General features: G+C 35.8%; 1 protein-coding gene across 3 annotated transcripts; it reads left to right on the top strand.

Moving 5' to 3' along the window:
• The first annotated feature begins 550 nt into the window (after window positions 1–550).
• Window positions 551–22,449, top strand: LOC18448519 (protein CYTOSOLIC ABA RECEPTOR KINASE 5). 3 transcript variants are annotated; one of them, XR_016057471.1, is made up of 7 exons: window positions 551–647; window positions 15,673–15,926; window positions 16,059–16,185; window positions 16,309–16,582; window positions 21,166–21,334; window positions 21,646–21,732; window positions 21,823–22,449. XR_016057471.1 is itself a non-coding variant. In XM_011630365.3 (7 exons), exons 1-7 carry the CDS (start codon window positions 554–556, stop codon window positions 21,949–21,951), a joined length of 1,098 nt encoding a protein of 365 aa, XP_011628667.1. In that variant the 5' UTR covers window positions 551–553; the 3' UTR covers window positions 21,952–22,449. The 3 variants fall into 3 exon arrangements, 2 of the variants coding, with proteins under 2 accessions (XP_011628667.1, XP_088725576.1); XM_011630365.3 differs by having other exon boundaries at window positions 21,166–21,298; XM_088869450.1 differs by lacking the exons at window positions 21,166–21,334; window positions 21,646–21,732; window positions 21,823–22,449 and having other exon boundaries at window positions 16,309–16,674.
• The last annotated feature ends 4,054 nt before the right edge of the window (window positions 22,450–26,503 follow it).

Here is a 26,503-nt window from a genome sequence, read left to right as displayed (position 1 = left end):
TTTGGGTCTTTCTTGAACATTATTGGGCCCATTATTTGCATTATTTGAAAATTTTGTTTAAATTATTTCTATTAGTTGAATTTATCTCAATCTGTACATCTAGAACCTGTCATTGAACAATTCTTGACAACAATTTTCCTGATGGAAGAAGAAATTCAGCACCATGTCTTGCTGGTGAGAATTAAGTGTCATGGTTTTAAATTCGTTGGATACTATTGATCCCCTGAAATGCTATTTTTCAAATTACCTAGATCACTAGATGGTCTCTTCAGTTTTCCATTATCATTAATGAGGACACATTTCAGATCGCTTTATCAGTCTATTTTCTGGTTTCAAAATATTTGCAATTCTCATTTGAAGTGTGAATATGTATTTAGATTGATCTTTGTGATATAGCATGACAGGCAGTTAATATTTGTGCTGTATTATCACAATTCTTACGTGAATCATCCTTATTTTGTATGAATAGGCACATGATCCGTCCCCAAAGTTTGTTGCATGTCTGGAGCATCCGTGTGGCAACCAAGGAAGAGTTTTAAGCAAGAAAGAGAGGATGCGTCGGTGGCTCTGTTGTACATGTTCTATTGAAGACTCTTATAAGCAGGCTGATAACGATTACTTGAAGAGCCCCAATGACCTCACCGATGGTATGCCGCTTGCTTTCATTTCCTTGTAATTTATGTTCATGTATTGTTGTGGAGTTAATATCCCCTGTGCTTAATTTTTTCCTTTTGGAGGGGAAGCGGGGAGGGTATTAAAAGATCCATAAGTTCTTAAAATTGGAAAAACGAGAAAATCTACTGAATCATGGGTTCTAAAAGGATAAAATAGATCCAGGAAAATATCAAAAGAACTATCACTTCAAAGGGAAAGCTAAAAGATCCACTCAACTGAAAGAGATAGGGAAATATCATGTGGCAACTTGTATGTTGGCATTTCTAGTCCACGTCTCAATTTATTGGCAATGTCTTTTGATAAATATTCATAAAGCTTATGTGAATCAGTTTTTGCAAAATCAGCCTCTTTGTCACCTTTCTCAAGAAAAAAGGGTAGGGAAAAAAAAATCATCTGCCAGAATACCTGCCAAGTTGAAATTGAGCTTGAAGCCTTTGATGACTTTTCAAAGAGACGACACTCATAACCAATGAGTTAAAAGTGGTACTTGACTAGAGAGTCAGTCATTCTAAAATAAAATAAAAAGAAAACTTGAGACTCAGTCCCAAACTAAACTGTGTGAAACAGCCATCTGTATCTTTCCTGATAGTTTCTCTGCTCTTATGAGATATGTTTCTAAAGAGAGGTGTTGTTAGATGGATGAATCTGAAGTCATTAGTGGTAGGACAAAAAATCCACAGATACAACATCTCGAACATAGAAATATGCTCCTCATGCATGAGGGTGTGGATGCGGTTGAGTGATTTTGGTCTTGGAAGCTTTAATATCATATTATGCATTTGACTTCTGTATAGATTGAGGCACTGTAAATGATAGCTCCCTTTGATCTAAGGACATAGCAGCAGCATATTCGTTCTCCCTTGGAAGTCGAGCTGTAGGTATTTTAACGCATAGAACATAGACAGCTGTCTTGAACCTTGCCATAACTAGGGTTCAAGTATGTTTTGCACACTTGCTGATGTTAAAGACCTAAGTTTGGTTTTATTTTTGACTTTTCGGGAAGTAGACCAATGCATGTTATCACTGCTTTTCTTTTCCAATTTACAGAGAATGCTCGGGTATTGATATCATGTATTTATTGCATGGGTAAATAGAAATTTTCCTTTTAGATGGGTATTAGATAATAGGATAAATGCAACCATACAGAAGTGAATCCCTTCTCAAGTTGGATGACAGTGATAGATTTCTTGTTTGCATATGCAACAATAAGATGGCTTTTTACTTGTCCAGAAGAAAGAGAGTCACTTTATTATGCATTTGTATTTCCTTGTCTTTTTTCGTTTGGGCGATCAAGCTGCTTTAAACCTCAGCCAAAGCATTGCAAAGATGGCTTCATGTACTTGATGATGCATTGTTGTCTTATGGATGCTTGCGTTGTTGTGTTCTTGTAGCATTATGTATTCTATCTCATTCTTGTACATGTTTAGAGTATACCATTAGAATTCGAGTGAACAATTATATAAGGAATTTGCAATATGTTTTATAGCTGCATTTTTAAAATTGTGTGTTGGTCATACTTAGATGTGTTGCATCTCTTGCAATGTTTATTTGTTTGTGTCAGCCTTGACCTTGCCCTTAATCTCTCTTTAATTGGCAGTGGTCCATTGCCAATTAACGAAAATTCGGCTGCCCAGCAGCCTAGGCGCCATTTTTCGAAAAACGCCTAGTCATGGACTAGGCAGCCTGTCCAAGACGGCTTTTGCTAGGTGCCCAAGGCGCCCACCTAGCTAATGTAAAAGGCGGGCACCTAGGCGTCACCTTGAAAATATTATAATTAATTCATACTTATTATTTTATTAATTGATAATTATAATTCGTAATTATTAATTTATTGATAATCATTAATTGTTGATTATTAATTTATCGAAAATGCTTTTTGCATGTGATAGTAATTATTATGTTATTGGTAAACCAAAAACATAGTATTAATTTGGAATTATTAATTTCTTGAAAATGCTTTTTGCATGTAACAATAATGATTAATTTATTGATAAATAAAAAAATAATATTAATTCGTAATTATTAGTTTATTGAAAATGCTTTTTGTATGTGATAATAATAATTAATTTATTGATAAATCAAAAAATATTGATAAACCAAAAAATAATATTAATTCATAATTATTAATTTATCGAAAATTCTTTTTGCTTGTGACAGTAATTATTAATTTATTGGTAAATCAAAAGATAGTATTAGTTCGTAATTATTAGTTTATCGAAGGTTTTGGCTCTGGTTTGCCTAAGCACTAAGGCCACCGCCTAAGCAGGCCCTCAAACCCAAAGGCGGCCTGTGTTGTCTTTTTTTTTTAAAATTTGGATCCCCCAAACCTCCCCTCATTTTATTGTATATATTATATGATAATAATTACAAATTAATACTATTTTTTGGTTTACCAATAAATTAATTACTATCATATGCAAAAAGAATTTTTGATAAATTAGCTATTACGAATTAATACTATTTTTTTGGTAAATTAGCTATTACGAATTAATACTATTTTTGATAAATTAGCTATTACGAATTAATACTATTTTTTGGTTTACCAATAAATTAATAAATAATATTGGTAATTATTAATTAATGGATTAATAATTATGAATTAATTATCATATTTTCAAGGCGGCGCCCACCTTTTAAACCTCCTAGGCGGGCGCCCAGCAAAAGCCGCCTAGTCCACAACTAGGCGTTTTTCAAAATATTCCACCTAGGCAGCTGGGCGGCTGAATTTTCATTCATTGGTTGCAGGGGAAAGGGTATGCCCCATTTGCCCCCACTCACCCTCACCCTCACCCTCACCCTCCCCTCCTTCCTTTTTATGGCAACCACCTTATTGTTTGATTTATTATTGTAGATTGTTAATATGGCTACCTGGGAGGTTTGTTAGAGGAGACTTCTGACAGCGTCAACTTTCTTGATTTGGGCATGTCTAAAAAGCCGATCCACTTGGGGAAGTCATTCTCCTTCTTGAAGAATAATACATTGAGAAGGCCTTCAATTTTTTTGGAAAAGCTATTCTTCATCAATTTAAGATGTTTACGAAGAATTATTTCTCTAAATATAAAATTCACATGCACACATACTCCCCTCTTATGTTGTGGGATACTTGTAGTTAGGGTGCTACTTAGTTATTATTTGTTTGAAGTATTATATTGCCCAAGTCTTCGATGACTGCAAATACATCTGAAGTCCTTTTCATTAATTTATTGCCTGGTCCTATTCCTTCTGCCAAATTGCAGAAAATTCCTATCCTATATGAGCATAGGCAATCCAGTCATAGAATCCAGTAGTCGTCTTCACTTATCTTTCTATTCGAGAAGGTTAGTTGGGATGTTCGTATCAAATTAAGGGAAAGGGATTCATACCTGTGATATGATCCAAATTATCGTGACGTCTCTCAGATCGAGACCCACTTGTCCATGCTTCTACAAGAAGCACTGGAGGTAAAAGATAAACCGAGAAAATTGAGATAGCTCACGTCAAGCGCCAGCTTCAATATCAGAAATTTTAGCAAAAGTTAGGCTGGTATGGGGTCCTTTTCTGGACACAAAGGCCCATCCCATGAAAAGGCAACACCCCTTTCTAATGAGGAAATATCTGGAAAGAGTTATTTGGCATCGCAACCCAACCCCCTACTTTCTTTTTTCTTTTTTTTGGGAAGTGTGCAGTCTACCCCGTTCCTCATGATTTGGTAAATTGGATAAAACCCATTCCAGATTGGTGGATTTTGAGCTGAAGGCTGAAGGGCACTTATAGGGAGTGCAGTTGAAACCCTTCCTCTTTTTGCCTTAGATCTAACTTTTGACCTCCCGATAGGGTCTGAAAGTGTGCATGAAGATAGTAGTGTCCCATTCTCAGGGACACAAATGGTCAAGAGTCGCCTTTAATAGAAGCTTTGGGGAAAGTAGGGGAAAGCAGGCCCTAACCCATGCCCCCCCCCATAATGAACGGGAAAGTCTGTCTTGAAGTCCCCAATCTTTGGGCAAGCTTTTCCTCTTTTCCGGCTCAACCTATACAACTTGCCACAAGTCGTGATAAATGCCAGCGAGCACCGATTGAGCCAAAGTGAATCTCGTTGTGCTGGGCTAATAGGGCCCCTAGGCTGCCACATATAGAATTGGCGGTTTGTCTCTCAAGGGAGCGGTTAGAACTGGGATTCAGGAGATATTATTTTAAGCTATCAAACGCCTTTTGGCATGCCTCATCCCACTCAAATGGGACCCCCTTCTTCATCAACATGGACAAAGGGTGGCATCTTCCCAATAGGTTCAATATGATATGCCCTTGTGGGATCCTATCCCATCAAACTTTTCAAAAGCGGGAGGTTGGTAGCCTTGAAGGTAAGGTACCTCATCAATGTATGTCGAGTAGGGCTCCAATAATTTTCAAGGGCCCAAACACTAGGTATCTATAGCTTCCTGAGTCCCTCCATTGTCATGGCTTGCTGCTAGTTCAGTTGTACCTGAGTGCACATGATGCTTTCATTTGGAAAATCTTTATTTAGAGGAGACCCCCCTAGTAGACGATGGGCACCAGGAAGTCACCCAAAGCTTATATATATATATATATATATATATATATATATATATATATGGAAAAGTCTTCCCAACAGCTATAAGCGAAAATGAATAGTGATTTCGCCTACCCTCATCACCGTCCAACTTTCATCGCGCGGTTTTTTTCATTTTTTTACTACAAATCGGATGACCTGAAATTTGGAGGGTATGTACATCTTACTGAGGCACATCTAATAAAAATATAAAAAAAATTATCCGTGGAAAAATTGACCAAAATACCCTCGAAACTTTTTGGGGGTATTTTGGTCAATGTTTTTCATGTAAAATATTTTTTTTATATTTTTCGAAGATTCCCCTATTTTTTATGAAAAAAAATGAAAAAAGAAACACTATCGGACAATCGTGACCGCGCAATGAACTTTGGACGGTGATGGGGGTAAGCGAAATCATTGTTCATTTTCGCCTATAGGCGTTGCGTAGTTTTTTCCTATATATATATATATATATATATATATATATATATATATATATACAGACACTTTTTACATTTGATTGTGATCAAATCGAGTGGCTGAAAGAAAACTGGGAAGAGAAGAGAAGAATTTAGAGAGAGAGAAACCTCACTCCAACAGAGAGCGAGAGATGCTAGAAAGCTAGAGAGAGGAGAGACTTCTTCGATTGATCGACCGATGCTTTGAGATCTTGCGTTCAGCCCTTTTTATAGAGGTTTCAGGCATCCTTCTTTGATTAAGGCCTTACTTTTCTTAGAACAGGTGGTCTTTAATAAATGGCTTGATCAGGGTCGTTCTTATCTTTTGAGACAGGTGGTTGGTGAGGTGCATAGTTATCCTTAAAGGATCTTTTTTCTTTTCGAACAGATGGCTTTTGGGAGCTTCCATTCATCAATTGGCATGACGGGTGGACATCTTCGAAAATAGTTGTTAAGTGGCTTTGTTAATCTTCGGGTAGCAAATAGGTGGCATAGTACTTCAACAGGTTGCATGGTAGTACCTTCATGGCTTTAATTTTTTAAACAGATGTGATAAGTGGTAGCATCCTTTTTGACAGAAGGCTTGAATAGGTTGCAGGATAGGCTGGTATCAGGGAATGTTTTGCTGAGGTCATGTGGTTTAAAAATATCTCGGCTTTTATTCCTTTAGAGTAATTAGGGCTAATAAGCTTGATTAGGGCTGATAAACATAGTTTTTCAAACATAAGCCTGAGTCCAATATTCACCCTGACTCCAGTGTTCAGAGCTGGACACCTTGTCTTCTGTTTCTGGGTCCTCCATCTCATCATCAAGATCTTAGGTTAGATCTTCATCATCTTTCTGGAGATATTGCTCAATATTGTGCTTCTCATACCATCTTCTATTATCTTGGCCAAGATTGGAGGATTTCTATCGTTCTCAATTTCGAACTTCCATTTTATTATACATGGGATATGTTTTTCCATTACAAATTGCATTAATGTATCATCATTGTATCCCACTATCTCATAGAGGTGATTTAAAAGTCTTTGTGGTAAAATTTCTCTTTTTGCCCCAAAGTGCTTCCACCTAATTGAAAACCAATTCGGGAAATATTCTTGGGTGCAACTTTCACAGCTCCAGATCATCCATTTATGGGTATAACCCCGATTTTGGTAATATAAAACATTAGTCCAGGCATCCATGTAAATAATTCATTTTTAAATATGCTGAAGAAAATGATCTATTAGAATTTTCACCTTCTATAAGATCTTTCCAGAAATACATTGGGTAACCGGCATTAAACTCTTCGGGCGATAGTACTTTTATTGTTCTGAGTTTTGAATAAGCAATTTCGGTTATAGATCTGTATTCATGCTTTATATAAGCACTATTTGTTTGATTCAAAATTTTCTCAAAATATTCTCTATCCTTTTTGAAAGTTTTGACTGGAAATTGGTCGCATGTATTTTTTAGCAAGTTCAATAGGGGTTATTGATAGATCTTTGTCTTCAATTGTTAAGACCTTTTGAAGAGAGAAGAATCTGAAGAGAGTTATTTTCTAGTCATGAGGGAAATAACCCATTGTTGCTCACTTCTCAGCGTGTTCTGTAGCCTTTTCCTTAGGCCAATCTAGGTCATTCTGCGAGAATTCACAAGTTAGAAATTCAGGAAGAGAATTATTTCCTCCTTTAATATATCCAATATCAAATTCAAAAATAGATAAAATAGCATGCCATCTAGCAAATATTTGTTTGGAAGCTAAATATTTAACATCTTTTTCTAATACTTCTTAGGCAGATTTGCAATCTATTCTAAGCAATAATTTTTTATTTAAAATATCATTCTGAAATTTTAGTATTACTTTAACAATGGCTAATAGTTCCTTTTTTTATTGTTGAATAATTTTGTTGAGCATTATTCCAAGATTCCTGAAGTAAATCGAACTAATTGTTTTTTATCTTTGATTTTTTGCTTCAATATACCTTCATACCCCCCTCAGAGGCATCTGTTTCAATGATTTTGAAGGCAGATGGATCTGGGATAGCAAGACAAGGAAGTGTTTTAACCCTTTGTTTAATTCGTTGGACTGCTTTAGTCATCTGGTCAGTCCATTCAGGAAGGTTTTTTCGTAATGTTAATGTGAGTAATTTTCTATCTCTAGCTACATTATGATACTAATCGGAAACATGATTTAAACATCCTAAAAATCTTTGAAGTTGGTTTTTATCAGTTATTTTGTCAAGAAATTTATCAGCAAAACTAATGGCTCTATCTACTAGAAAAGTGGTACCTTGATCAATTTTATTTCTTAGAAAAGTGATTCTTACTAAAACATCATCTATGTAAACAACGATAAAGTCTCTATATTTGGCAAAGATATCATTCATAATATTTTAAAATTCTGAAGGAGCATTTTTTAGTCCAAATGGCATTACAATTCATTCATAATGACCGAAAGGAACTGTGAAAACAGTTTTATATTTATCAGACTCCTTAATCTGTATTTGCCAAAATCCAGATTTCATATCGAATTTTGAGAATATTTGTTAATTCTGTATTCTAGCTAATAAGTCTTACCTATTAGGGATAGGGTGTCTTATCCATTTTAAAACTTTATTTAAAGGTTTATAATTTATTACCAATCTGGGGACTCCTCTTTCTAGTTTTGCTGCATTTTTTACATGGAAGGCAGCACAACTCCATGAAGATTTACTTTTTCGAATAATTTCTTTTTTAATAGATCTTCTATTTCTTTTTGACATATTTCTAAATATCTCTGGTTCATCTGTATAGGTCAAGCTTTAGTAGGGATTTTATCTTTAGTGAATCCTTCTCTATATATGGGAGTTCTACAAGGTGTTTCTTTTTGTGCCAGAAAGCACTAGGCAAATCTGAACAAATTTCTTTTTCTAGAAGTTCATTGAACTCATCTATTTTTCTTTCAAGTTTTTCATCTTTCTCTAATCTTTTTTTTATTCTAGTTCTATCAACAAATATATGTAATTTATTAATAAATTTGATTTTAATATTAATTGATTTTATAATTAGGATAGTCTCTTATCCTTCCATGAATTCGTTTTCATCAACAGAGAAAGGTTGTATCATGGTCAGGAATGGAGTTCCTAAAATAATTATCTGTTGAAGTCAAAAGAGAGAAGAGGTTAAGTTTGTGGGGCCTTCTAAATTAGGATTAAAATTTCTTTCTAAAATGGATCAGGATATTTCTTTATGGTAAATTTATTGAAATTCCCTTGAGATATGAACTATTTAACATTTAACCCATATTGTTTGATTTTATTTCAAATATCCGACAAAAGACACATGATCATGAGTTGGAATAGTTGCATATGTGTAAACTGTTAAATAGTGCATCTCTCATGGGTATTTTAATAAATTCCCCTTTCTTTATGCCCGGATTATTTAGGATTAGTTGCATATGGTTTCCTTTCTTAGAGGGTAGGTCATAGATGACTTATAGCCATTTTAAGTTTGAAGTTATACTAGCAAGAGCCACAACTAGATTAAACGCCCAATGGCCCAGATTAAATTTGGGCTGATCCAATGGTCACGATTGCATTTCGTATTTGAATTATAAATTTTTTCTTCAAATCTAAATCAATTGAAATTTGGGGCATCTATTCTTTAAAAATAGGCGAATCAAATAAAAATATCAAAAAATAATTCGCAGAAAATAAATTAACCAAAATACCCTTGAAACATTCAGGGGTATTTTGGTCAATTTATTTTTTATGATTATTTTTTAATAATCTATTAGGTGCGCCTTGATAAGATGAGTGAATACCCCAAATTTCATGTGATTTGGATTTGTAGAAAAAATATTAAAATAACATTACAAACTACAGTTATGTCCGTTAGATCTTGGCACCCCATAAGCTTATGGAATAGTGTAAGCCCAACGGCCGAGATTGAATCGGGGCCAATCTAACAGACACAACTGCATTTCGTATTTAAATCTTAGTTATTTTTACAAATCCAAATCACATGAAATTTGGGGCATCCACTCATTTCATCAAGGCGCTGCTAATAAAAATATTAAAAAATTATTCACAAAAATTAAATTGACCAAAATACCCCTGAAAGTTTTTAAGGGTATTTTGGTCCATTTACTTTTTGTAAATTATTTTTTTGATATTTTAATTAGAATTACCTAATTTTAAAGAATAGATGCTCCAAATTTCAAGTTATTTGGATTTGTAAAAAAAATTCAAATTCAAATACAAAATGCAATCGTGACCATTAGATCGGTTCAGATTCAATCTTGGCCATTGAGTGTTTATTGTAGCTGTCAACTGATGGGCTGACCTCAGACTCCCCCATATATATATATACATATATATATTCAAAGAGAACTCTTAAAACCTTGGGGATTGGATTTACAATGAAGATAATAATCCTCAAAATTGAGGAGAATTACTTGTAAGTTTGGATCAAAGCTACGGTATTTACTAAAGGGAGGCTTCCTTTTTTAATTAGATTTCTAACTAAATGTTTTCAATTAAATTCCTCATGAAGGCATCAATTATAGGAAGAAATTGAAATTGAATTAAATTAGGAGGTAGATACCCTGAACTCCACTCCCACTTTATAAGATCCCCCTCAATAGATGCCTTACCCTAAAATCTTTGTCTCCAGGATATCTCACTCTAGTTGAATGCCATGTATCCATACCCATATTGTAGCTTAATAAATGCAGAATAGCTAAACATATGTAAAGGCCTTAGCATAGGGGTTTGGAATCTTTTCATCATTGGTTTTGACGCCAATAAGAGGCGCTCATCTCTCCCTTTCATTGTGTTAAAGTCATGATTAGTTTATTTTGTTCAGTGTTAATTTTTTGTTAGATTAAAGAATCCTAGGTGCGGGCACGTCCCTCTTCTTTTCTCTCATCATCTTTATGTTTTCCCTTGAAATGCATGCCCATCCAAGATCCACCACACCAAATCTGTATGCATCCTTATCCCCTCACAACCAACTCTTCTAAAGCTTTAAGTAAGGTCAACATTGACTTCAATATTTCAAAAAGCGCCAGGCGGGTCCTAGGCTGCCTGGGGGGTCCAAGCCGCCCAGGCGGGCGCCCAGAACCTGGGCGGCCTCGTAGAAAGAAAAATGTCTCTATAGTCTCTAACAGTATAAGTATAACTGTATAAAATATAAAAATTAGGGATTTAGGGCACATCAAAAATCAAAAGTATACTACACATCACATAGGAGCACACACTCCATGAGACCATAACCATAAGTCCATATCCAATTAAAAATTATGAATTATCCATAGCCTGATTGATAGTCCACGGTCTACACTCCACACATAGTTAAAACTTAAAATTTACCAACCAAATTACCAAAGTTACCAAATACCCAACCAGTGGAACCACAAATCCACTATCCACAATACACAACCAAGAGGCAGAAAACAAAAATGAAAGGAATACTTGAAGACTCGAAAGAATCTTCAATCAATGTTCAAAGTTCAATCATCATTCATCATTCATCATTCATCATCAGAAAAAGTAGGGTTAGCTACATTTGCATGTTGTGCAACGTAGTCGATGCCATCATCATTGTCATCATCTCCCTCCTCGACATAGTGGTCATTCTCCTCTATCTCATTTGAATCTGCCTCTACTTCGTCATCTTCCTCCACCCTCGTCCTCTATGCAGAAGATCTAGTCGCCCTAGGAGGGTCGGCTATGTCCCTAAAGCATCCATGATCATGTCCAATGTTAATCCTTCATGCCCCTTGACCTGATCATCGTCAACCAACCACTCTAAAGCATTGTCCATATTTTTTGATCTGAGGGTCTCTTTTATCTCTCTCAGCAAACCTGTCCTTCAAGAATCGATTATACTTGACATAGACTAGGTCATTGAGCCTCTTTGATTCTAGTTTGTTCATTTTCTTTGTATGAATCTAACCAAATCAAATGAAACTAATTAATAATAATAATTAAATATATAATAGTAATACTACAAAACAATCAAAACTAATAACTATTAAAGTGCTAAATTACTAATACAAATTACCCTTACCCCTTCAAAAGTACTCCAATTCCGCTCACAACCGGATGAGTTAGTGGTTAGGTTTAAGATCCGAATGGCCAACTCTTGTAAATTTGGAGCACTACACCCATGTTGGCTCCACCAATTGGCTGCAAAGCTATAGAATAAATTCATAAATAAATAATAAAATTATACAAATGAAACTTGATTACTTGAACTTAATGAACTTAAGAATATTATTATCTGGATCAATTTTGGTCCTTTGCCTCATCGCCATTGGACTCCCAAAAAACTTTAATGCACGCTTGTAATTTATCAGCTCATCAGCACATATAATATCCTAGATATCCGGATCAGGGACTAGCACATCTACACACTTATTAAATCCAGTCATTTGTGTGTATATCCGTATCAACATAAAAAAAAAAGCTGAGTTCAAATAATAACCAGTTGCATGCAATGGCCGATGTAGCTGCCTATCGTACTTCTCATTAATAATCTTCCAAACAAGCTTATAGCGGTTTTCATCATCTAAATTTTGGGCTATCTTTATCTTGCATCTCTCTATAGCCTCATATATGTAGCCCATAGAAGTCTTGTCACTATCAACCATGTGAAGGACTTTGATAAGAGGAAAAAATACTTTAAGAGCATCTTTCACCCCTCGCGAAAAAGCCTTAGAAAGGATAATATCTCTCACCTTCTTCCTAACCTGATCCTTGGACCACTTGCATGCTCTCCAGTCATTCGAGGCAAACATCTGCCTCAACTGGACTCTCCTCAAATGTATGCTATGTAGGCATAAGTATTAGGTCGCAAATCTCGTGACCAGCTCACAATCTCTTTCTTCTTTATAAATCTACGCATCATGCTGAGGGTGAGAGTGTGGCTATAAATGAAATTTGTAACTAACTTTGCCATCTTCACTGCACTTGATATTTCGGTTAAACCGTCAAGAGCCTCAAGCATGAAGTCTATACAATGTGATGCACATAGTGTCCAAAAGATTCTAGGGTAAACTACGCGCAACAAATTAGTAGTAGCAACATTAGGAGCAGCATTGTCTGTGACAACCTGTATAACAAGTTGCTCCCCAACCTCCTTGATTCTCTTCTCTATAACTTGGAATATGTAATGGGCATCATGGATATGATCAGATGCATCAATAGACCTAAAAAAAACAGTCCCTAAAAGACATTTCACTAGCAAATTCATCTGACTTCTTCTCTTCCTATCACTCCAAGCATCAATCATAATAGAAACTCCATATTGAGCCCATGCTTTCTTTTGAACTTCAACAACATCCTTTGTGACACTCACCGCTTTTTTCAAAAGAGGCTCCGAAAGCTCATATGGGGTTGGGGGTTTCATTCTAGACCCAAATTGGCCAATTTCCTCTACAAAGGCGTAGAAGCTACTTAGGCGAGCGGTGTTGAAAGGAATGCTTGCCTCATAAAACCATGTAGCAACAAAAAATGCAGCTCTATCTCTCTCTTCCTTCTTGATTCTATTTTCAATGGTGGTTTGCTTCTTTGTTTTCTCTCCTGCAACCTCAAGGGCAAAAAACAATCCATAGGGCCTCTAACCCGAGGCTTCTTAGGCACCAAACTCCCAGAATCAATTACAACTCCCTTTCCCTTCCCCCTAATAACGGATTGTTCTACCTCTTGACATCCCTCCCCGTTCTCGTCACTGTCATCATCATCATAACTAACCGAAACCCCAGACCTAATCTCTGCTATGAAGGCATGTCTCTCATCTTTTTTCATTTTTACAAGACTTGAAAAATTGTTTATTCCCTCTTTAACAGCGTCAGGAGTTTTTTTACATGGGCCAACATCCCCCCTGATACCGGCAAGATGTTTCTTGAACCGGTTTATGCCCCATTTTGTATTCTTTTCACAAAACTTGCATCTTATCTTGTGCAATTTTTATCGAAAGGATTTGGATTGTCGCCATATTTTCAACCCGGATCACCACTTGGATTTGATCCCGAAGAAGACATCTCAAAATAATACAATTTATACAAGCAATAAAAAATATCACTTACTTTGATTGCTCGATTTCCAAACTTCCACCTCTAAGATGTTTCTAAGGTCTCAAAATCTTCTAAAAAAACCCTCTAATAGATTTATAGAACATCCAAAATTAAATCTAATGTCAATGGGTGATGTTTTGATTAATTTCTCATAACTTTGAGAAACCCTTCGATCTTATGGAAATCACCAAAAACTAGTTTTTTGGGGTTTTTCTTTCTTTAAAATAGGCTCTAATGGGTTTTAGGTTTCAAGTGAACCTAAAACCCACAATTTTGGCCATTTACTATTAAAAAAATGACACAAAATGCCCCCAACGAGTGGCTTTTCTGTCTCTGGGCAGTGCAAGCCATAGGCGACCGCCCAAGGCTAGGCGATGGGCGCCCAACTAGGCGGGTTCCCCGGCGCCTGGTGATTTCCGCGTTTTTAGGCACCTAGGCCTAGGCGATGCACCCAGGCCTTCTGGACCGCCCAGGCGCTGGGCGGTCTGCTTTTTTTCCAAAACCCCTCGCCTCTTACTGTATCCCCTCAAGCCCTAGATTAGCCTTCATCTCATATCCTTGTTCGTTAATCTATCCACCACGCTTGCTAGTCTTGCTGATTTCATGTCACCCTAATTTTTACTCTAGATTGATCCCAATATCATACTGGTTGTTGTCGGAATGGTAATTTCCAGTAACCAACAAGTCCTATAACCTCCCACAATTTAATCCTAATACATTCGTGACTTCTTGTAGGAGTCAAACCCAATTGGTCCTACATTATCATTTATCTTAGATTATTCTATAATATATTTATTAATTTTTCCCTTATTGGTGTTATGAGCATTGGACCGGCCACCAAAGTGGGTGAGGGATTTGGTCGAGTCAAAACCAGTTCAGTCACTGGTCGAACCGGTTAGTATGGATTTTCATAAAATAAAAATGGATTACCAAAACAGGTCAATCAAAATTGAACTTCAACAATTGCTCTCTAGGCAAAATTACCCTTGCTTCATTCTCAAAGCACTTAGGCCATGTGAACTCCCAATTGGCAGAGGCTCTTGCCCTTCTCAAAGGCCTTAAACTCTTCGACTCCTCTTGGAGTTCAGTTTTGATCATTGAAGGAGATTCCATGAATGTCGTTTCATGGGCCTCAGGCTCTTCAACCTGTCCTTGGACACTTGTTCACATTTTTTAGGATATTTCACACATCTGCTCTACAGGCTTGTGGACGTCTCATGAAGACATATTTGGCGAGAAGGCAACTCAGAGGCCGACATTCTCGCTAAGGATGGAGCCGGACGTGTCAATGTTTGGGGTAATTTTTGGCCATCCATTGAGATCTTCTTTTTGCAACACAAAGGGGTACCCTCTCCTCGAGTTGTTATTGGACTAGTACTGTATAGCCCACCCCCTTGGTGGTTTTCTGTATAGAGCTCCCAATTTGTGGGAAGCCATTTTTTGTATAGAGCTTCCTGTTTGTGGGTAACCTATTTTTTAGTAATTTGTACCTTTTTCTCTAACTCAATACAAACGTTTACATTCTTATACAAAAAAAACAGTTTATAGGGGAAAAAAAAGGCCAACTTTGCTTAAACGACACCACTAGTCAAAACCGACTAGTCAAGTATTAGTTTCGACCTGTTTTCACCAAACCTAGTGTTTGCCTTGGACTGGATTGGCCAATGCACCGGTTAGCGGTCCAACTGGATGGACCATGTGGTCCTGCCCAGTCTTGATCACTATGATTTTCATTACCTTGTTCTAGAATATCTCCTGCATGGAACTGCATTCTGTATTGCTGAATGTCTTTTTAATCATTTAAAATTTCCTAGTTTGTATTTGATGAACTTCTGTCCTAATGAAAGTGTATTGCACAAAGGGTCACTTGGTCATACTCAATTGTGAATATATGAGTTGGTACCTTCTTTCTCTTTGTTTTTTCCTTAAATAATTTATTTGGTACAAAGCAGGAAACCAAAAAGGCTCTAAGCAGTCTACCCCAGCCAATGGTGGAGATATACAGAAAGTACCCCCAATTGAAGTTCCTGCATTGCCATTAGAAGAACTTAAAGAGAAAACTGACAATTTTGGATCAAGATCTTTGATTGGTGAAGGATCCTATGGGCGAGTCTATTATGCGACTCTAGACAATGGAAAGGCTGTGGCGATTAAGAAGCTTGATGTTTCGAATGAGCCTGAACCAAATACAGAATTTTTAACTCAGGTACGTTTTCAAGACTCTTGCTATGTAAAATTTTAAGCTATTAAGTACTTCATAATATTATTTGTTTGTTACTCTTCTTGTGGCTTTTGGCATATATGATGTTCTGTACAATCGTTTCTGTGTATCTCAAAGGTTTCTATGGTCTCAAGTCTGAAGCATGACAATGTGGTTGAGTTGCTGGGCTACTGTGTTGAGGGAAACTTCCGTGTATTAGCATATGAATTTGCAACCATGGGTTCTCTACATGACATCCTGCATGGTTTGTCAAATTTCGTCCTTGTTAAACAGTATTGTTTGTCACAAGATACTGTGCTGCTATGAATATATAATCAGTTATACATTAAAAATTCTCCTTCTAATTCTTATTTTCTTGCATGTGCAGGAAGAAAAGGAGTTCAAGGAGCTCAGCCTGGTCCAGTGCTTGATTGGATGCAGCGAGTGAGAATCGCTGTTGATGCTGCAAGGGGACTTGAATACTTGCATGAAAAGGTCCAACCGTCTATCATTCACAGAGACATCAGATCGAGCAATGTCCTCCTATTCGAAGAATTTAAAGCCAAAATTGCAGATTTCAACCTTTCAAACCAGGCTCCAGATATGGCTGCTCGGCTTCATTCCACTCGAGTCTTGGGAACTTTTGGTTACCATGCCCCAGAGTAATTTTCTTGCATACCTTCTGTTTGTCTTTATTGATTTTACTTCGTACTTCAATCATTCTACTAGATATAATATTTAGTCTTAAGCAGCTTACATAAATTGTTTTGTGTTGAGTTACTTTAATCATTGCAAATTTATACCAGATGCTGAGGGTTACATTTGTGAATTTATAGTGTGGTTAGATTAATTTGCTACAGGATCATGTGAATGCATTTAACCAAGTGGTGGCTATAACAGATTGCAAGGGTCTCACCTATTATTTTCTTGAAAGAGCTTTTAAAGTTCTTTTGCTTGGAATATGGAGTATTAAACATTTTTACATCTTTATCCTCTTCCTCTTTGTGGGTTCTGTTCCATGGATCAATATTTGTGTATGCACTTGTGTGTGTGCGTGTGTGTACGTTTGTGTTCTGGGTTTGAGGAGTAAGGATGCCATGGCAATCACATGTCGTATTTTGTGGCCTCTTTTTCACTGAGAAATAGCTTCTTCTTTCTGCCTTCTAATGTTTCTGTTGCTGTTCGGGAATCTTTAGTTTGTAGTGCCAGTGTTACATGGACACTTCATTTTTCTCATTGTGTCGTGTCGACACGGGTGTGGCATGTTGTCAGTACATGTCGGGCCATTTTACATATTTGCAGTACTTGTCAACACTTCATAAAGAAGTATTGTCACTCTTTTATTCATTGATAATCTCATGCCCACGTGGAAGAGTCTGCATTTTTTACCTAAGCAGTCTTGAGATTGATTCCCCTTGTGAGAGCATTTCTTTTAAGGGACTCAACCTTCTTTCGAACTTTATAAGATCGCATTTATTTTCAAAAATAAATGCCAACGGGGAGGTTTAGAACACGATATGTGTTGAATTGGAATAAAACACGTTACCACCATGCATAGTGCTTAGTTATTTAAATTAAAAGATAATGAATATATTATTGATAGTTATTTAAACTAAAAGATCAACTATATTCATTTATTATAATGTTATTATCATATCAGATTGTCCCGCAAAGAGCCTCCAAGATTTAAATGTGATTTATATTCTAAAGTGTAAATTGCACTTTGTCGAATTCAAGCCTACCATCCTTATCATAATATCAAATTATAGATGATTCTACTAACACAACTATGAAATGTGTATGACATGCATTTTGCAAAGCATTATTTTTGCATAAATAAAAGAATATATTTTTATTTTTCTTGTATAAAATGATTTATATTTCAAACATATTACATATTTTACTTTCTAAAATTTTATATTTTTTTATCTTTTATATTTTTGGAATTATTTTATTATTTATTTGTATATTATGTATAGAAGGTTGTGCAGATATGTCAGAGCCCTAGTGGGCCAAAGTACTAGATACTGAAGGGTGCTAAAGGATTTCATAAACTGCATTGTGCAAATACTCAAATGCTGCAATTGTTTGCTGGTCCTTAATTAATTATTTTGCATATTTTACTATTTGGTAGCATATTTTATCATCCATAAACGTGCATTATTGCCTCATGCACTTTGACCCCTATCTTCCTTAAAGCAAGCAGTTGCACCTTGCTATATATGTGACAGTTATGTTGGGGTTGTCTAGATTAAGAAGGCTTTTCAATTCCGAGTAATTCATTACGAAACTAAGAAGCAAGGCAGACTAATGCCCTCTAAGTATGCCTCAAAAATAGTGTTTAGGACCTGTGTGTTATATGCAAATATAAATCTGGAAAGAAATCTTGTTGAGCGATCTTCTGGCTGAGGTCTATGCAATATATATTGTGAAAGAATTCCAATCACATCTGTTAGATTAGTCACTTGCCTCCTAATTGCTGCCATGTACTGGGCATATTGGCATTATAAAGTTGAGCTAACAATTTGTGTATGTGTGTGTGTGTGTGTATATATATATATATATATATATATATATATAAGGAAAAGATCCTATGCGCCCAGGTGCGCACTTCTACAGTAAATGCCCAAAAATAGGCGAATCTACAAAAAATATCAAAAAAAAATTTACATGAAATAAATTGACCAAAATACCCCCAAAACGTTTTGGAGTGTATTTTGATCAATTATTTTTTTCACGAATTATTTGTTTTGTATTTTTATTAGGTGCGTCTTGATGAGAAGAACACACGCCTAAAATTTCAAGTGATTTGGATTTGTAGAAAACAGATTAAAATTCGAACACTATCGGACATCCGTGAGCGTTAGAATGGCCGAGATTCAATCTGGGCCATTCGCGTATGGGCGTACAGCAGTGACTCCCATATATATATATATATATATATATATATATATATATATAGGCTTCTGTGAGCCAATGGGCTCACAAGAAAAACTGAGCCCAATGGCCCAGATTGAATCTGGGCCGATCTAACGATCACGGATGCGCAATAGTATTTGAATTTTAATTTTTTTCTACAAATCTAAATCACTTGAAATTTTAGACGTGTGTTGATAAAAAATAAGTGAATATTCGAAAAATATTAAAAAAATATTTTACATAAAAAAATGACCAAAATACCCCCATAAATTTTGGGGGGTATTTTGGTCATTTTTAAATTTGTGGATTATTTTTTTTATATTTTTTATTAGGTACGGCTTGATGAAAAGAATATTCACTTAAAATTTCAAGTGATTTAGATTTGTAGAAAAAAAAATTAAAATTCAAATACTCTCGACCATCAGATTAACCCAGATTCAATCTAGGCCATTGGGCTTATACTATTTTGTGAGCTAGTGGGCTCACCCTAGCATCTTCCTATATATATATATATATATATTAGCCCACTAGCTAACAGCTACGGTGTTACCCCAACAGCCCAGATTGAATCTGGACCAATCCAATGGTCACAATTGCATTTCATATTTGAATTAAAAAAAATTACTACAAATCCAAATCACTTGAAATTTTGAGTATCTATTTTTTAAAAATAGTAGAATCTAATAAAAATATCAAACAATTAATTCGTAAAAAATAAATTGATCATAATACCCCTAAAACTTTTTAGGGGTATTTTGATCAATTTATTTGTTGCGAATTATTTTTTTAATATTTTATTAGGTGTGCCTTGATGAGAAGAATTTACGCTTAAAATTTCATGTGATTTGGATTTATAAACAAATATTAAACTTATATTACAAAATGAGGTCACGACCGTTAGATCGGCCACTATTAGCTAGTGGGTTAACCTCATATTCTCCCATATATATATATATATGGAAAAAGTTTATGTAAGGTTGCAACATTAAAATGTAGAATTAAAGATGCACCTTAAAAACCATCGAAAAAGGTTGTTTGAATGTTGAAATACCCTCTAATTGATCATCTCAACATAGAGATGTATGAATATGAGAAATAAAGATTTTGAATCCTAGAAGTAGTGCATCTTGTAACACATTATTTAAACCGTCCATTTTCACGATGGTCATATGTTTGTAGATCGACTTGATTTTAACCATTTTTGGAGTTTGAAATTTTATAATTAGCTATGAAAATAGATTTTGAGATAATCATAAGAATTTTTATACCAAAATTACATGTTAGGATAAAATTTAGAGGTGCGCCTTAATTGGATTGTTTAAAGTTGCAACCTTATAGAAACCACACCTTATATATTCCATTGACCAAGCTCAAACTTCAAAAGAATTTTTCTCGAACTTTGTGACACATCCAAGCTATCAAACGTCACATTGGATGGTGTAAGTAATTGTGACCACTTTGTATCAAAGGTAAATGGTCTCATTGAATACAGTCCCTATATATATATATATATATATATATATATATATATATGAGTAAACCTTACAATAGCTGGGCAGCTATAATGAATAGTAATTTAGGTGGAATGGGAGCCATTAGATCTTCATCATGTGGTTCAGAATGCATATCACTATATGAATTTTAATATTTTCTTTATAAATCGGATCGTAATGAAATTTTAGACCTATGTACTAATAAAATAGAGTGCACAATTAAAAACTATTTCTTATAATATAAAATGATTGAAATACCACTAAAATATGATGGGGGTAATTTGGTCATTTTAAATTATTGAAAATAATCTTTTTATATTTTTATATGGTGCGCAATAGTGTTAGGTATATGTACCCAAAATTTCATCTTAATCAAATTTATAAAAAATAAAAAAAAATTAAAATAGTGATATGTATTTTGAACCACTCAATGAAGACCTGACGGCGGGGATTCTACTTATATTAGTATTCATTATAGCGGCCCAGCTATTGTTAGCTTTTCCCATATATATATATATATTGAATGCTCGCATGAGAGGATTGGTGGAGATGACATCAACACTCTAATTATGTCTTCTTATCTGCCAGCAATGGACATGGATCTTTTGGTTCATAACGTTTTATTAATTTCATGGAATGAGCTAATTTGAAGGGATCAAAATTGCATCAAGTTTCTAAACTTGCATGGGTTGGGCTTTAGCTCAAATCCTGTGATACGGCTCAATGTGTTCCAATGTCATGCATTGTTGGTTTTGTTCTCATTTGTAAAATACAAGCCAATTCATTGTTCTGCTTTGAAGATGAGGTAGTCAGCCTTGTTTGACATATTGCAGGTATGCCATGACTGGTCAGCTGACACAGAAGAGTGATGTGTATAGCTTTGGTGTCGTTCTTTTGGAGCTTCTTACGGGCCGGAAACCAGTGGACCACACGATGCCTCGAGGGCAACAGAGCCTTGTTACTTGGGTTTGATAGCATCTCACTCTTTCATACTATTGTCGTGTAATTTTTTTTGTCGATAGTTACCTGTGACATATTCTGTATGGTACTCGCTGGGATCTCACCCGGCCATCCTGATCATGGATAGTGGAGATTAACAATCCCTGATGAATGTCCCTCATCAGGACCTGCAGCTAATATCCACTATCTGTCATCATGTACAGATCGAAGTTTCTTTTTCTTCCATTTTATGAAGTTGCATTAGTTACTATGAATTCTGAAGTTTTTCTACCATCAAAAAATAAATAAACAGCAGCAGCAATAATAGCATTACTAATTCTGAGGTATTTGGTATACCTATTTTTTATGACCAGGCAACTCCTAGACTGAGTGAGGACAAAGTTAAACAATGCGTGGATCCGAAGTTAAAGGGAGAGTACCCACCAAAAGGAGTTGCCAAGGTCTCTTCCTCTCCCTCTCTCTCCGTCCCTCTCTCTCATTCTCCCTCTCTCTCTGATATTTGATATCTTACATGACATTGTTACTTGCAGTTGGCTGCTGTGGCGGCATTATGCGTTCAATATGAGTCTGACTTCCGACCAAACATGAGCATTGTTGTCAAGGCATTGCAACCATTACTCACACCAAAGCCTCCTGTTGCAATTCCTGATCCCAGCTGAAAACAAACTCGAAAGGGCATGAAGAAAGAGAACTGGTCTGCTCATCACACGTGCATTTGAGTGTGAGGTTGTACCTGGGGTGATTTGGTTTCAAGGTTGCTTTGATTTGGTCTATTTCCATCACTCGAGAAATTAAAATTCGGGTTTGGGTGGTACCCGTGCCCTTGTTTTGGTGTTTATATAGGACTATATTCTTTCAAACTGTTTTTCTTCATTTTTTTCTGTTGATTGTTCATAGCTGTGACTTGAGTGTCTGATTTGGAATGATCACATTTGCTGTACTGTGTTAGTTGCTGACAATTGTTGCAGGTTACACGGGAAAAGAGAGATTGTTTTTTCTCTCCTTTTTGTTTTTTAGTAGCTGTGTTATTCCAACTTATGATTTAAATTTCTGGTCATGTATGCTTCATGTGCATGCGAGTGCTATATGCGCCACGGTGCATTTTATGCCACGGTTTGTCATCTGTAATGGAAATTCTCTTTATATTTTTTCAGAAACGATATTTATACCCCTATTTGTTGATGAATTTTGGGCCATTCATAGTATGTTTGGCTGCTGCACATGTTAGTGGACCACCATGTATGTGTTGATTTTTACTTTGAGATTTTATAATAAAGCTCCAATTTCTGCACATGGAGTTGTCTACCCTATAGATTAGGGGAAATTTGTCAATTTACCATGAGAGATGAACAATCTAATACTCTACGCATGTATTTGGATTTAATTTCAAAATTACCCATAAAACAACAGTCTTGAGTTGAATAATTACAATTTGCAGATGTTAAATACTTCATTTATAATAGGTATTTTTATAAAATTTCCCAAGATTATTTATACTTGGTGCAAGGTGGCAACCACCTCTAGCTATTAGATGTGAGCAGGGTGCATTGTAAAGTTTAAAACATTTGTTTACGACTCTTTTAAGTCTTTGGTTGCTAGATTTCACATCTAAGTGTTAAAAGTGATTGTGACTTTGTTGTATGAATAAATGGTATTATTCGCAAAACAAGAAAAGCTTGCTATTTTCTTGAGCCTTAGGTGTGCTTACCCTTAAAAAGAGTGAAATGTGGCATCAAAAGATATCAAATTTCTTACGATCACTTAAAAGGCTCGACAGTGTCGTTGATTTAGCATCCAAACAAGCTCTATACTGTTCTTGTCTCTTTAGATTGTTTGGAAACTGAATTGAGGATTCATTTGGTTTTTTTTTTTTTTTAATGGGATTATATACAATAAGATCATTTACTTTTAATACATAGAAGTCACAATTATTTATATCCATCCGATGTGTAATTTAATAGCCTGAGTGTGTTAGAAAGTTTGAGAAAATTTCTTTTGAATTTTGAGCTCAGTGAATGGAATAAATGCATCTACTCATCCAATGGTTAAGATTAATTGTGATTACCTTGTACCAAAGATAAATGTTTCATTGTATACTTTCTTTTTTTTTAGTTGAATATAGATTGGTAATGAAATGTCATTTATGAAGAAATAAGGGTTGTGGGATGGACTATTATGGAATGTGATATGTTTGGATTGTGCGGGAGTGACTTCATGTAGCCATGCCATTGTAATATAATGAAATTACAATTCTAGATAACTATATTTGTAGTATTTATATGGCCTCAAAACTTGCGTACGCCTTTTCTTCATCTCAATCATCAATCCCTAAAAACTAAAATTCAATTTGCACCATAAATATAGTCAAAATGAGTCATTTCCAACAATGAATCTAGACCATCTATTAGTGAATTTGAAGATTAAGACTTTAAGAAATTATCTATTTTTGAAAGCCTAACCATAATTTCACTAATCTAATTGCTCAAATCTGGTGATCCAAATATGCTAGACGAGATGGTGGAGGAGTAGGAAGACGATGGTGGGCTTGGAAAGAAGGAATTTGTGCCTTGTCTATCTCTAGATCAGGCTGAGGTAAGGCAATCAAGAAGGTAGGTTGTGTTATGGTAGGTTCTTTCTCTCCTCCCTCCAATGATCTGTTCGGGTTGGGAGATTGGGCCAGTCGTTTTTGGGGGTTATCTTACACTCCTGGGGTGAAATGGATGGGTCATAATAAATTTTTCTTTTGTTTGCACTCGATTCTTGATGTGAAAAGGTGCTAAGAGTTCGTGGTAGAACATTGTCTTTAGGTTCTTGGAAAGTTCGGATCATGCTTGGCTTGTTCCAAAATCTCCCTTTTGGGTAAAGTTTTGGGGTGATGTGATGAGCTTTTGGTTGATCAGCTGGCTGGTTCGATGGGTTGTGCTGTTGGTAAACTCCCTATTACCATCCCAATTTTAGACTCGAGACTTTCTAGATCGGTGTGGGATCCTATGTTGAAGAGAGTTAACACCAAATTGGATTTATGGAAATCTAAGTTTCTTTCTCCAAGAGGTCGGGTTACTTTGATCAATTCGACTTTAGTTAATATGCCGATGTATTTAATGTCTCTTTTGCATATGCCTGCACCCATTGTCAAAGAAATTAAGAGTCTTATAGGCAACTTTTTGTGGGGTTCTTTTGAAGGTAATCGCAAATATCACTTGGTTGGTTGGGATAAGGCTTACACAACGAAAAAAGAAGGGGGACTGGGGATTCAAAAGATCAAGTTGGTGAACCAAGCAATCCTTTCTAAGTGGTGGTGGAGATCTATTGCGGAAGGAGAGCATTTGTGGAAAGATGTTCTTATTGACAAATATGGAGTGGATCATGCGGGGTTTATTGGAAGAGGAGGAGGAGGTAGTGGACAATCACAAATTTGGAAGGGGATTCTTGCTAATGAGGAAGTGGTTGTCAGAAATGTGAGGTGGGACGTGGATAGGGGTAACTTGATTGATTTTTGGAATCATAAATGGTTAGGACAAAGCCTGTTGAAAATTCATCGAGATTTATTCGAAAAAGCCTCTAATAGTGTATTCTTGGTTCCCAAATAGGATTGCTTGCGATATTCAATTCATTTACAATAGAATTCTGGATAGCATGATAAATTAATTTTGCAATCATACGACTTATTTAGAATTCGTATATGTATATAGGAATCATGATGATGAGGTGGTATGGGAACTAAATAATAATGGGGACTTTTCGGTTAATTCAATGTATTCTCTTCTTTTCCATGATAGATTGAGATGGGAATAGCCTAATCTTACAATTATTTGGAAATGGCGTGTTCCTCAGAAAGTTTAATTCTTCATGTGGACTTTATCTCAGAATAAGGTGTTGAAGGTGGATACTTTGAGAAGGAGAGGTAAAATACTTGTTAATTGCTACATCCTATGTAAGGAGGGTGAGGAGACAGGTGATCATTTATTCCTCCACTGTAGCTTTATTGAGATTATCTAGAGATGGGCTTTTCAGTTAGTTGGTTTCTTGTTACCTCTACCTAAAAGGCATACATCTTTTATTGATCAACTCTCTATTCCCTCTACACCGAAGTTAGGTACCACTATTTGGCAGATTTTCAAGGCTTCAATTCTTTGGGAGGTGTGGCTTAAGAGGAATAGATGTATTTTTTAAGGAAGGTGCTTAAAGATAGCTCGAGTTCAAGAAAAGGTGATTCAAAATGTGTATATATGGTTATCTAATTCGAAAGAAGGCTGTGGTGTTTCCAAAATTGATGGTCTCCTTAACCTCGGCAACCTTATGCATCTTCAGGTTCATTGGCCTATGTTGCATAGAGTGTGGTCCCCTCTTGGTGATGGATGTGTGAAGCTGAACTTTGATGGCAGTTCTTTCGGGAACTCAAGACCGACGGGTTGTGGTGGGGTTATAAGAAATTCGTTGGGTGTGGAGATTTTATTCTACTATTGTCCTTGTGGGACAGCCACAGCCAATCAGACTAAAATGATGGCAGTTTTACAGGGGATAAAGCTGCTAAAAGAGAGATGCCGAAGTCTTGGATGGGTGGTTGAAGGGGATTCTCTCAATGTTATCAATTGGTGCTCTGGATTAAGTAAACCTCCTTTGAACTTAAGAAAATTTTGGCTGCAAGTTCAGGATTTATGTTCGAATCACATGTTCTCTTTCAACCATATGTGCAGGGAGGCGAATGAGAGAGCTTATTCGTTACCTAAAGAAGGGGTCTTGGCTGGTAGTGTTTTTATTTCTTCTGTTTTCGTGTAACTATGTAACCTCTATTGGTTATCGATAAAGATTTGTGCGCTTGTCAAAAAAAAAAAAAACAGAAACCTAATTTCGATCTACATCCCATTCGTTTGGTCCTTATCAAACCATGTTCAAGTTTAGAATATTTGTTTTTTTGAGGCACATATAGAGTTATATTTGACTTTTTTTTCTTTGATGTTTTTTCCTTAGGTTCTAGAGGTTACATTTCTAAACTTTAGGTCGAAAAACAATCTCTCATACAAGACCGAGGAGATCAAATGTGCAGTGTGTGCCTATGGGAGTAGCAAAACTTTTCACGTATCTAAAATAATCAGAGATATCTCTTTAAGGATGCAATTTCTACCGGATGGCTTTATGAAACAAGATAAAGCCCCCACCTCAAATCCTCATGTAGAAATTATTTTCCGCAAAGGAAATTTTCATGTAGAA

This window comes from Amborella trichopoda, chromosome 6 (assembly GCF_054954075.1).
Source record: "Amborella trichopoda isolate Santa Cruz 75 chromosome 6, AtrichopodaSantaCruz75HAP2 v2.0, whole genome shotgun sequence".
Taxonomy (NCBI): Eukaryota; Viridiplantae; Streptophyta; class Magnoliopsida; order Amborellales; family Amborellaceae; genus Amborella; species Amborella trichopoda.
Note: the sequence above shows the minus strand (reverse complement) of the source record. Positions and strands in the feature narration are given on the sequence as shown.